Source organism: Leucopleurus acutus (assembly GCF_964270905.1).
Source record: "Leucopleurus acutus genome assembly, chromosome: 7".
NCBI lineage: Eukaryota > Metazoa > Chordata > Mammalia > Artiodactyla > Delphinidae > Leucopleurus > Leucopleurus acutus.
The window spans coordinates 6,286,822-6,299,610 of NC_139150.1; the positions used below are offsets into that span (position 1 = coordinate 6,286,822).

Below are 12,789 nucleotides of genomic sequence, written 5' to 3' on the forward strand. Positions count from 1 at the left end.
TGGTCCAAGGCCCCATCACCTCTTACCTGGCTTACTATGAATCTTCTAACTGGTTTCTTATTCCTCCCTTATTTCCTACAGTCCGTCTTTTCCACAAGACAGCCAGATCACAGCACTCCTCATTCAAAACACCAACGTCTCCCCATTTCCCTCGAAGTAAATCGAATATCCTTACAGCGGATGTCCTATAAAGCCCTTCGTGAACGGGTCTCTCTACCTCTCAGACATTACCTCTTTCTCTCTCTCCCTTCGTATCTCTGCTCTAACAGAATTGGCCTCCGTGCTGTATCTTGTACATGCCAGACATGCTGTCACCCCAGGGATGCTGCATTGGCCTTTCATATAGATGTTGTCACCTAGAGGTCCATCCCCCAGGGTCCACGTGGCCAACTCCCTCACCTCCTTCAAGTCTTTGCTCAGATGTCACCTCCTCAGTAAGGGCCCCCCTGCCTCCCTGCTGGACTTTTCGGTTTTTCCAAAGCGCTGATAACTTTCTAACATTATGTAATTTTCTTACATATTGTGTTGTTCGTTGTCTTCTGCTCCCTCCCTGCTAGAATATAAGCCTCTCAAGGGCAGAGGGCTCTTTGCGTTGTGTTCACTAATGAATCCCTGTAGTATGGAACAGTGCATAAAATAGGTGCTTAGTAAATAGCTGTAGAAAGAGTGAATCAACAGGGAACAGGTCTACAATATTTGGTCAGCACTGCTTCAAGGAGAATTATGTGCCCGCACAGGCCTATGGGAGCTGATGAAGGTTTAAAAACAAACAGAACAACTAATAATGTGTCAACAGAGTTGGGGGCGGGGGAGACTCTAGTGAATGAGACACAGGAAGTGCCTGAGCTGGAGGGACTCACCTTCTCACTATGGAAAAAAGACTGCATGCAAATAAGCAAGGCAGTAAATCATTTAAAGATAGCGTTTATCACCCCGAATAAGTAAAACCAGTGATGCATTAGAAGATGATGGGGGGGCAAGGCTTACTTAGCCTGACTGGCCAGGGAAATCCATTGCTTGAGAACTGACAGGCAAGGAGAAAGCAGGCATGCAAAGATCTGAGAGCCGTTCTTCCAGGCCAAGGAATCAGCAAGTGCAAAGGTCCTGAGGTGGGGACATGTTCAAGGAATGGAAAGACCAGTGTGACTGGAGCATATTCAACAAAGACTTGCTTAAAACATCAATATGATGTTGAAAAACCATCATGGTTTCTTTGGGGAGTTGTCTGTCGTTAAATAATTTCTTTTCTGCATTAGAGGAAAAAAGACTCTAACTTATTTTAGATATGGAAGATGATAATTAGGGCTTTGATTTCTGTAGGTCAGTGGTTAACTACTGGCCATGGCCATGGCCAAACCCATCACTGCCTGGTTTTGTAAACAAAGCTTTACTGGAATACAGGTGCGTCCATTCATCTGTGTATTGTCCATGGCTGCTTTTGCAGCCCCGTGACCCTGGGGCTGCAGGTCTAATATATTTACTGTCTGGCCCTTTATAAATTTGCTTTTATGTATAAGCATATACGTGCTTATATATAAGTTTGCTGACCCCTGCTATAGTTATTATCCGTTCAAGGCAGCATAGGGTCAAATTCTTAATCTTTTTTTTTTATAAAAAGATTTATTTATTATTTATTTTATTTATTTTTGGCTGCATCGGGTCCTAGTTGCAGCACGCAGGATCTTCGTTGAGGCACGCGGGATCTTGCATTGTGGTGTGTGGGCTTCTCTCTAGTTGTGACGTGTGGGTTTTCTCTTCCCTAGTTGTGGCGCTCAGGCTCCAGGGCGCGTGTAATCTGTAGTTGTGGTGCGCAGGTTCTAGAGCACGTGGGCTCTGTAGTTTGGGCTCATGGGCTGCAGTTGAGGTGCATGAGCTCAGTAATTGTGGCACAGGAGCTTAGTTGCCCCGTGGCCTGTGGGATCTTAGTTCCCTGACCAGGGATTGAACCCACGTTCCCTGCATTGGAAGGCGGATTCTTTACCACTGGACCACCAGGAAAGTCCCAAATTCTTAATATAATCTTTTTAAAAATTTTTATTTTCTATTTATGGCTGCATTGGGTCTTTGTTGCTGCGTGCGGGCTTTCTCTAGTTGTGGCGAGTGGGGGCTACTCTTCATTGCGGTGCATGGGCTTCTCATTGCGGTGGCTTCTCTTGTTGTGGAGCATGGGCTCTAGGTTCGCGGGCTTCAGTAGTTGTGGCTCACGGGCTCTAGAGCGCAGGCTCAGTAGTTGTGGCGCAGGGGCTTAATTGCTTCGTGGCATGTGGGATCTTCCCGGACCAGGGCTTGAACCCATGTCCCCTACATTGGCAGGTGGCTTCTTAACCACTGTGCCACCAGGGAAGTCCCCTTAATATAATCTTAAAACATCTTACATGACCTATATAAGAGAACCAACTATTGATTGCCCCTTAGCAACTGTTTCTTTAAAAATAAACAAAAAGGACTTCCCTAGTGGCACAGTGGCTAAAAATATGCCTGCCAATGCAGGGGACATGAGTTCGATCCCTGGTCCGGGAAGATCCCACATGCCTCAGAGCAGCTAAGCCCGTGCACCACAACTACTGAGCCCACTCACCACAACTGCTGAAGGCCATGCACCCTAGAGCCTGTGCTCTGCAACAAGAGAAGCCACCGCAATGAGAAGCCCGCACACTGCAAGGAACAGTAGCCCCCGCTCACTGCAACTACAGAAAGCCTGCCCTCAGCAACAAAGACCCAACGCAGCCAAAACAAACAAAAATAAAACAAACTAAATTATTTGTTATGACCAGGTAATGAATTCATATGATTAAAACTTCTAAAGGTACAAAATGGTTTACAGTGGAGTGTCCCTTCTCTTACCCCTGTTCCCAGGGACAATAAATGTTATCTGTCTCTTACGTATCCTTCCAGAGAGATATTATGGATACACAGGCAAGGAAGTGTGTTTTCTTCCTTGCTTCCCCAGCAGTTCAGTGTGCCCTTGCCTTTCTGCATCCTGGAAATTATTCCGAGAGTTCATTTTTACTATTTACAACTATACAGTGTTGCATTGAATTGGTGGATATGTTGTTTCCAGTTGTTTGCAACTCTGAACAAAGTTGCACTGGATAACCTTGCATGATACACTTGGGCAAGCATATCTAGAGAATAAGTTCCTAAAAGTAGCACTTTGGTTCTGGTAGAATTTGCCAAGTTGCCCTTCTCGGAGGCTGTGACCCTTATCACCACTTCAGAGTTCGTGGCGGTGCTACTCGCCTTGACCCTCAATGCTTCTTGTTACCCATCTTTTTTATCTTTGCCGATTTGATAAGTAAAAATTGCTAAGTCTGAAAGGTAATTTGTCTCTTAGCATGAATGAGGTTGAGTATGTTTTTATACATTTGAGCCGTTTGTACTTTCTTCTTGATGAACCATTCTTGTCCTGGTCAATTTTTTTTTTTTTAAATTGGATCTCATTGTAAATGAAAGGTAACTGTGTAAAAGTCATTTTATAAAATATGTTGCATATTGTATATGCAAGGTATTAAGTTTAAATTTACTTGAACAATTAAAAAGATTTTATTAAAGTGAAACTGAAGGATTTAGCAAACTTGAAATATTAAACAAATTCTTATAAGATTTAGCAAAAAGATTATGAAAAATGTGTAGGGTGTCATTCCTGTTTTTTGTTTGTTTTTGTTTTTGCTTTAACTCACGTTGTAATTTTAAACAGGCTCAACTGACTCTCTGCTAGGAAACATAAAGAAAATAGTATCTACCTGTTTTACTTCCTCTCCTAATTGAGTTATATAATTTAGTCTGTAACATGAGTCTCACAGTTAATTTGTCTTAATTATAGATTTATGCTCATCACCATTCCTTCTACCACAGCCTCTCTACTTGTTTGTTGGCCTCAAGAAAAATAGGGTTATCTTCCCCCTATAGGAGCCTGTGGCATAATCCTTCAGTTCTTTCTTGTTTGAGAATGCCACTATCCAGTCACCCCTCAGAATCCGTGGGGGATTGGTTCCAGGAATACCACCCCCTGCCCCCGCCCGCCTCGGATACCAAAATCTGAAGATGCTCAAGTCCCTTATGTAACATGGCATAGTATTTGTGTATAATCTACACACATCCTTCTGTATACTTTAAAGCATCTCTTGATTACTTATAATACCTAATACAATGTAAATGCTGTGTAAACATTTGCCATCATGAAGTAATTCACGTGTTGCTTTTTGGAACTTTCTGGAATTTTTCCCCCAATATTTTTGATCACAGTTGGTTGACTCTGTGGATGTAGATCCCACAGATGTGGAGGGTCGACTGCACTTAACAACAATTTGACTTGATTATTCTCTGGTCATCCTTTTCTCTCCAAACTTTGCTGCTGCGTTGTCTTCTGGTGGAAAAGTCTGGGGCCAGCCAAATTTTTATTCTTTGTAGGTGACTTGCTTTTTTGACTCTGTATGTGAAGAATTTTTTGTTCCACTTTAGCAGTTTGATAACCTTACCAAGCAATGCCTTGTGGTTGATCACTCTTTGTCAATTTCCCTTTCATATAAAAAGTCAATAATTTATTTCAGGGGAACTTTCTTCAATTATATCTGAATTTTTTTCTATTCTACTTATTGGGTCATATGCTTCAGAGATCCATTTTCCTTATGTTACAGCATCTTGTTCTTCAGATCTTTTTTCTTTTTCTGATTATGAGAGTTACTTTCCACATTATGATTGTCTTAAAACTTTCCCCTCTTAAATTTGATATCCAGCCTAATTTATTTATTAGCTCTGGAGTTGTGTGTTTTCGTTCCTAGTTCATTTCCTTAGCTTTGCAGCCTCCCAGTTTCATCCCATTCTGTTTTGTCCTGTAGGCTGGGGATTCTTGCTTTATTGGCTTTGTGGTTTTATTAAATTTGTTTATCGTGTCAAATATTCTGGAGGAGTTAGGATTTGCTTCATTTCCTTGTATGTTTTCTTCCAGATTGGGTTTTTCTCTGTCATTTTCTTCCTTCCTTTTCTTCTTCTTTTTTGTTTTTATTTTTTTTAATTTTTAGCCACGTTGGGTCTTCGTTGCTGTGCGCAGGCTTTCTCTAGTTGCAGTGGGTGGGGGCTACTCTTCGTTGCGGTGCGTGGGCTTCTCATTGCGGTGGCTTCTCTTGTTGCAGAGCGCGGGCTCAGTAGTTGTGGCGCGCGGGTTTTGTTGCTCCACGGCATGTGGGATCTTCTCAGACCAGGGATCGAACCTGTGTCCCCTGCATTGACAGGCGGATTCTTAAGCACTGCGCCACCGGGGAAGTCCCTTCCTTTTCTTCTGTATTACATACTACATCCCTTCACCTTGCTTATATTTAATACAGGCAGTTTAGTGAAGTGGTTACAAGTAACAAACTCTAAGAGTCCCAATGCCTGGGATGTTCTTCCGCTTAATAGTAATATGATTTGGGACAAATTACTCTCTGTGCTTTGTCTTTTTCAACTGTAATATGTGAATAATAATAATGATAATTCTCACCTTATAAGGCTCTTGAGGGGACTTAATGAGATAAAACATGTAAACGTCTTAGGTTGATGCCTAAGCATGTTTTTGTTATTAACACAAACAACACCAGTGCCCCTCTTTGATCTGATAGAATGTGAATAATCACTGCTGTGCTTCCGGTGCCATTGGTCTTTCCCTCTGAGCTCCCTTATAGGGTAAGCGTGGAGGAAAGTGTTACCAAACCAGGTTCGTTTGCCAACATGCAACAAGCCAAACACTGAGACGCCGAGGTTTGCAGGAGGGAAAGGGTTTATTCACAAGGCAGCCAAGCGAGGAGATAGGAGAACAAGTCTCAGATCCACCTCCCTGAAGGTGAGAGGCTGGGATATTTATGGGATAAAGAAGCAGGGTAGTCTTAGGCATGGGGAAAGGTGATTGCAGGTAGGGAAAAGGTGAGGTAATTAGTGTTCTGTGCAGGCGTATCTGAGTTACTTGCTTCTTCCTGGGATGCATGTTCAAAAATAGAGGCGCCTAGCATGATCTGACGGTGGGAATTTTGGCCCTCTGGTGTCAAAATGTCATTTACCAGACACCTGTGCAGGCCCTGTTTTAGGGAGTCCCGACCAGTCTTAGCTGGCTTGAGCTTGAGCTAGACACAGCTAGCTCTGAGTTCCTGGAAAACAACCCAGGCAAACATCTTACTGTGTCGGCTGTGTGATGCTTGGAGGACAGCTAAGCCTTTTGTAGCAACAGTTACAGCATCGGCTCGATCGGTGAAGGCAGGTTACACGTGAAGGGGTTTTTAATAAACTGGAAGGCAAGCTCAAGAATTTCTGTTCGTCACCAGTTTTTATTAACCCCATGGGGCATGGTTTCAAAAGCACTTGTTTCTGTACATCTTGTCTTTGAGGCTCTGAGTTTTGTTGTCTGTTTTGAAACTTTGTTAGAGGTTCTGTTTTAGCATTCACTCCATTAGGTCAAACGCGTTCACCCCTATTCCTTGGGAATCCCTAGGTTTTGTGGTAATCTTCCCCAGGCATTCAGCCTGCAGCCCTGGGAAGTAGAGACCCAGGTGGCCAGCCCCAGCTCCTGCCAAGTCCTGGCATCTGGGTGGCCAGCCTGCATGTCTTCCTCGCAGATCTTTTCTGTCACTGTCCCCTGAGTGCTTACTCACCCCTCAGTTTACTTCTGTCTGAATCGGTTTTCAGGGTTCTGTGGACTTGTTTCCCTCCCTGTGACTGTGAGGGTGGGGTCAAGCATCTGTTCTACACTGTTCCAGAATTTTCTGTCCCTCACGCTGGTCACCACTCCTCGGAGTGTGCAGACTGAGGTGATGTGCCTTTCTTCATTGGTTTATTTTCTGCTGTTGAAAATTTCCTGGCTTTTATTTCGCCTCTCGTTGGAAAAGCGCAGTTCTCTGATCAGATTTTATTGTGCCATCTTTATCTGGCAATCTGTGGTGAGCTTTTAAAATATAAAAGACAGATTAAAAAAAAAAACCAACAACACAAAACATTCCTGTGTCCAGCCTTGGACCTTCCATTTCAGAGGGTCTGGAATGAGGCCCAAGTTTTTCCTTTTTAGAAACCTCACTGCAGTTCTTAGGACCAAACAAATTTAAATCCAGTATCTTTATTAAAAGATGTATATTTTCCTTTTACCTTTTAATTAGCCTATCTGAAGAGCAAGTGTATAAAACAATTTAAAGTTCTCAGAAAGACGCCATAAATTTAAAGGTGCTTTTGGTGTTTATTTGCCTGCTTATTTTTAAAATAACCTCATACAAATAGGGCGAGAAAGCCCACCTCCAGAGAATGGAAATGCAAGTTGCTCTTTTTTTTGTAGTGGTCCCTGAGAGAAATATCCTTATCCCTTCTAGACCTCTTAAGCCTTTAGTTTTCTGCTGGTGTCTATAGAGTGAATTATTCATTGATGCTTTTTTTTTTTTCTGCGGTACGCGGGCCTCTCACTGCCGTGGCCTCTCCCGTTGCGGAGCACAGGCTCTGGATGTGCAGGCCCAGCGGCCACGGCCCACGGGCCCAGCCGCTCCGTGGCACGTGGGATCCTCCCAGACCGGGGCATGAACCCGCGTCCCCTGCATCGGCAGGCGGACTCTCAACCACTGCGCCACCAGGGAAGCCCCACTGATGCTTTTAAGAAGCATTTTGAATGCTATATATGCTAACATCGTCAAAGTGATAATCATTCTTCAGTACTGGACCGTCTTTACTGGAGATCACCCACAACAGGTCTTTAATCCTGGTTAGGATTTGACTGGTAAAACGGAACTATAAAAAGTACTGGTTTCGGGCTTCCCTGGTGGCGCAGTGGTTGAGAGTCCGCCTGCCGATGCAGGGGACACGGGTTCGTGCCCTGGTCCGGGAAGATCCCACGTGCCGCGGAGCGGCTGGGCCCGTGAGCCATGGCCGCTGAGCCTGCGCGTCCGGAGCCTGTGCTCCGCAGCGGGAGAGGCCACAACAGTGAGAGGTCCGCGTACCGCAAAAAAAAAAAAAAAAAAAGTACTGGTTTCACCTGGATCTCTTCAAGCTATGGTCCCTTCAACTAGATATAAAGTTTAAGTTATTTTTACATCTGCTAATGACTGAAAGCTAAAAAGAAAATGTAGATTTAAATCAACCTCTAAAATAACAGTTTTGAATGAGTTTTTATATAAGATGTGAATTTAGAAGTGACATTTTCCATTTGTAATTTTATAGTTAGCAGAAGAAATGGTCAGTATTTAAAACCATGCACTAAAAATATCTCACATGCAACCTCTAGGCTTTTCAATACTGCAGGTCCCATATATGCTGCTTTAAATATATTTGGAAAATAACCTATTGATTAGTCATCTGCTTTCCATGGCTCCCCTTTTATTCCTGGTACATGTAAGTCGGAGCTATTGTTTTTATTAAATCTACCTTTTTAAGGACTAAATGTGGTAGGCAACTCAAAGAATTCTACCATGCTTTCAATATATAAGATTTATCTCTTTTAACAAAGTGAATCAGCTATGTATAGCTGATTCACTTTGTTATAAAGCAGAAACTAACACACCATTGTAAAGCAATTATACTCCAATAAAGATGTTAAAAAAATTAAATTAAAAACAAAAATTTCTCTCTTTTGCATTAATTTTTCTCTAAGGCACCTGCTTCAAGGAAATACTGCTTTTTCACATTCTTTCAAATCTAGATCTATTAGATAATCTTTACTGTGTATCCAGAGTATCAGTAGAGAAAACACAATGTAGTTTGTTTAAGCATAGCTCACGTGATAGCAACCTCCAAGTCAGTAGATTTTTCTTTCATCAGTTTGTCTAATTATAATTTTTAAATTGTTATATACCCATGACTTCTTTTTTTTTGCTTTTGTGGTACACGGGCCTCTCTCTGTTGTGGCCTCTCCCGTTGTGGAGCAGAGGCTCTGGACGCGCAGGCTCAGCGGCCATGGCTCACAGGCCCAGCCGCTCCACGGCATGTGGGATCTTCCCAGACCGGGACACGAACCCGCGTCCCCTGCATCGGCAGGCAGACTCTCAACCACTGTGCCACCAGGGAAACCCCATGACTTCTTTTTAAAGTAATTGCAACAATCACTATTCTATTGGGTGATATATATTCCCTGGGAATTTCCAAACTTTAAGGGACAATAGAGGTCATTTCATCCACCTGACTCAGGCTTACAGATGAGGAACTGGAAGCACAGGCTTGCCCATTGCTTTGTCTGAGGTTACACCATCTAGTCACGTGGCCTCTGGGTTCCCAGAGCAACGTCCTTTTTACTAAAGTCCTCTGCCTCTCATGTCACCTAGTAACACCTGTTAGAGGTGAACTCACATTTCACTTTGTCTGTAAAACGTACCATGATCAAAATTGTAAACTTATTATTGCACCCTTTTCTAGGTATATCTGTAGATTCAGGGGAAATGAAAGAAATAGAATGTGAAATAATGAAAGTAGCTACTATGAAAGAGGAATAGCAACATGGAATAAACAGGGAAGTGAATACTGAGATGCTGTCATATGGAGTCCCACTGTGGACCACTAGTCCACTCCTAGGGCTGTTGTTCTGCTTCTTTTTTTTTTTTTTTTGCGGTACGCGGGCCTCTCACTGTTGTGGCCTCTCCCGCTGCGGAGCACAGGCTCCGGACGCGCAGGCTCAGCGGCCATGGCTCACGGGCCCAGCCGCTCCGCGGCATGTGGGATCTTCCCGGACCGGGGCACAAACCCGCGTCCCCTGCTTCGGCAGGCGGACTCTCAACCACTGCGCCACCAGGGAAGCCCTCTTTTTTTTAAAATTGAAGTATAGTTGATGTTAATTTCTGCTGTACAGCAAAGTGAGTCAGCTCTCTCTCCCTCTCTCTCTGTCTCTCTCTCTCTCTCTCTCTATATATATATATATATACAGACACACACACACACACACACATTCTTTTTCATATTCTTTTCGATTATGGTTTATCCCAGGTTTATAGTTCCCTGTGCTATATAGTAGGACCTTGTTGTCCATCCATTCTATATGTAATAGTTTGCATCTACTAACCCCAAACTCTCAGTCCATCCCTCCTCCAGCCCTCTCCCCCTTGGCAACCACAAGTCTGTTCTCTATGTCTGTGAGTCTGTTTCTGTTTCGTAGATAGGTTTATTTGTGCCATAGTTTAGATTCTACATATAAGTGATATCATATGGTATTCGTCTTTCTCTTTCTGACTTACTTCACTTAGTAAGGTCCATCCTTACTCCAGGTCCATCCATGTTGCTGCAAATGGCATTATTTCATTCTTTTTAATGGCTGAGTAGTATTCCATTGTATATTTGCACCACATCCTCTTTATCTATGGCTGTTCTTCTTCCTTTTTTTTTTCAATATTTATTTATTTATTTATTGGCTGCATCAGGTCTTAGTTGCAGCACATGGGATCTTTTGTTGCATCGCACAGACTTCCGTCTAGTTGTGGCGCATGGGCTTAGTTGCCCTCCCGCATGTGGGATCTTAGTTCCCCGACCAGGGTTCGAACTGGTATCCCCTGCATTGCAAGATGGATTCTTAACCATTGGACCACCAGGGAAGTCCCTTTATGGCTGTTCTTCTAACTACAGAAGCCAAAATCAGGACCCAAAAGAAATCAATTAGTGGAACAAATGTTAGTGAGTTTTCTTTTTTCAAGATTACCTCTTAGTTTTTGTGTAATTTGAAGCATGCAGAATGTAGAGGGGAGTATCTGGATTCTTGACCTGGAGATGGGATTAGGAAGATAGATTAGAGCAATTTTGACTAATCTGAGTGTGTTCAGTGCAAGCCTGCTAGGCAGGTTAAAAGTTCTCCTTGCTAAATGTCTTAGCATAAACATCCCCCCAAATATTGTCTCTACCTCCTTCAAGAAGACTTATTCACAAGTAGTTTTCATTAGGTTTTGGGAGAGCGGCACACAGCCTTGAAAACCTGCCCTTGACACTTTGGTTTTTCATTTAAACGTCTGGACTCAGTCCACATGCTTGCCTTGGATTTAGAGCAATAATGGTTGCATAGAAACACATGGTCTGCCCTCTCCGGTTAAATCATGTCAGGTCTTAACATCCAGGTAAACGACCGGTTGGCGACCATTTCTGTTCTTATTTGCTCTACCTTTAGGTAAAAGAGTCAAAGCTATGCAAGTCTTTCACGCTGGAAGATGGAAGGAAACAAATGGATTTCAGCTGTGGACATTTTGTGGCTTTTCTTTTTTTAACTTGTAAACAAAAGCACTGACTTCTTTCATTCCTGATTTCTCAGTTATCTTTCTGTGTAAGGTGACATGTCTGCCTTTTTGTTTTAGGAATCTTTCAAAGAAATACCAACCTAAAAAGAACTCGAAGGAGGAAGAAGAGTACAGGTGTGTTTATCATTGATTGTTATGTGGTAATATCTATATGGCAATGGTGATGATTATAAAGGAAATCTACATATGTTTTGTAGATATAATATATCTACAAAAACAAGTTGCCTTCCTCATTCATATCTGTGCCAGTTTTTAAATTGGGGGAAAGACAATAAAAACCTACTCAAATAACTTATAGTGAGTCACTAGACCTATTCCAGATTGTTTCAGTTAAGGTAATTAGGAAAAGCTTAGAATATAATCTAAGCAAACACAGGAAGTGTGGATTATACACTCTGCATCTTGATTTGGTTTTGTAATACAGGCGTCTCATTCATCCAAGAAATATGTCTGTTTCGGACAGCAATTAAGACATCTTAACATGAAAAGTCCAAAAGTATTATCTATAATTTAGATCTAAATATCCATGATATTAGTACCTATAGTACGTATATGTATTTTGGGTTATATGTGGGCTATTAACAAAGGCAAATATTGCCTTATGTAGGGCAATTTGGCTTTACACAATGAAAAGTGATTCAGTTGGAATTTATTCTGCACCATTTTGATGAGAACCCTCTTATGTGTAATGAATTGTCAAGACCCTATGGGAGCTGTATGCAAATTAACCGGATTTTAATTACTATTTCGCTGGTGAGAAGCAACATGAGAGAGGATGTGCCTTGTTTGAAAAGGAGTGGTGTGCGTTCCATTCTGTAGGTATACAGCATGTAAAGCCTTCCTTTCCACCCTGAATGAGATGAACGATTATGCTGGACAGCATGAAGTCATCTCCGAGAATATGACCTCCCAGATCACCGTGGAGCTAGCACGCTACGTCCAGGAATTGAAGCAGGAGAGGAAATCGGTAACTAAAATTTGTTTTTTCTTCCTACGAGATGGACCAAAGATGATGGGAATATCCCTACAAGTTTTAAAATTATCAATAAATGGAATCATATGAGATGGTGGGTCTTAAATTGCCACCTTTGAGACACGTATAAACATTCCTGACCCTGTTCGTAGAAAGTGTTTCTACGAACACTGGAGTAATTTAATGAGTAAATTATATAGTAATTTAATGAGTAAATGACTAGTCTTTACATCTGATTTCAAGCATCCCTCAGACATTCTGAAACTCATTTGTGGATCCCAGAATACTAACCCCTTTGAGGAATTTAAATATATTTGCGGCTATCAGATATACAAGAGTAAGCAATACAATATGATGTATGCTGTGTGGAATAAACTGTGTTAAAATAAATGTTATAAGGAGTTCAAAAGAGCCAGAAGGATGACCTCAGTTACAGCCACTCCGTTCCGTGGCTCATTCATTGTCATCTAATGAAGAGGGCCTTTTTGTTCCTCTCGTCATCATTACAGTCTTTTCATAGCTTTTGTTCTTAACAAAAGGGAAAAATGTGCCCGCAAGTAAAATATATTCACAGTCAAGATTTTGCCCTGAGAGATTTATCATTAAGCC

At 42.2% G+C, this 12,789-nt stretch overlaps 1 protein-coding gene across 5 annotated transcripts in view; it reads left to right on the forward strand.

Moving 5' to 3' along the window:
* The window catches only part of FNBP1 (formin binding protein 1), a 141,038-nt gene that overhangs the window by 52,485 nt on the left and 75,764 nt on the right, over window positions 1-12,789 (forward strand). For all 5 annotated transcript variants that reach the window (XM_082843488.1, XM_082843487.1, XM_082843490.1 and 2 more), the window contains exons 3-4: window positions 11,265-11,321; window positions 12,027-12,174. In XM_082843488.1, coding sequence (XP_082699614.1) covers window positions 11,265-11,321; window positions 12,027-12,174 — 205 coding nt within the window. The remainder of the gene's footprint in view (window positions 1-11,264; window positions 11,322-12,026; window positions 12,175-12,789) is intronic.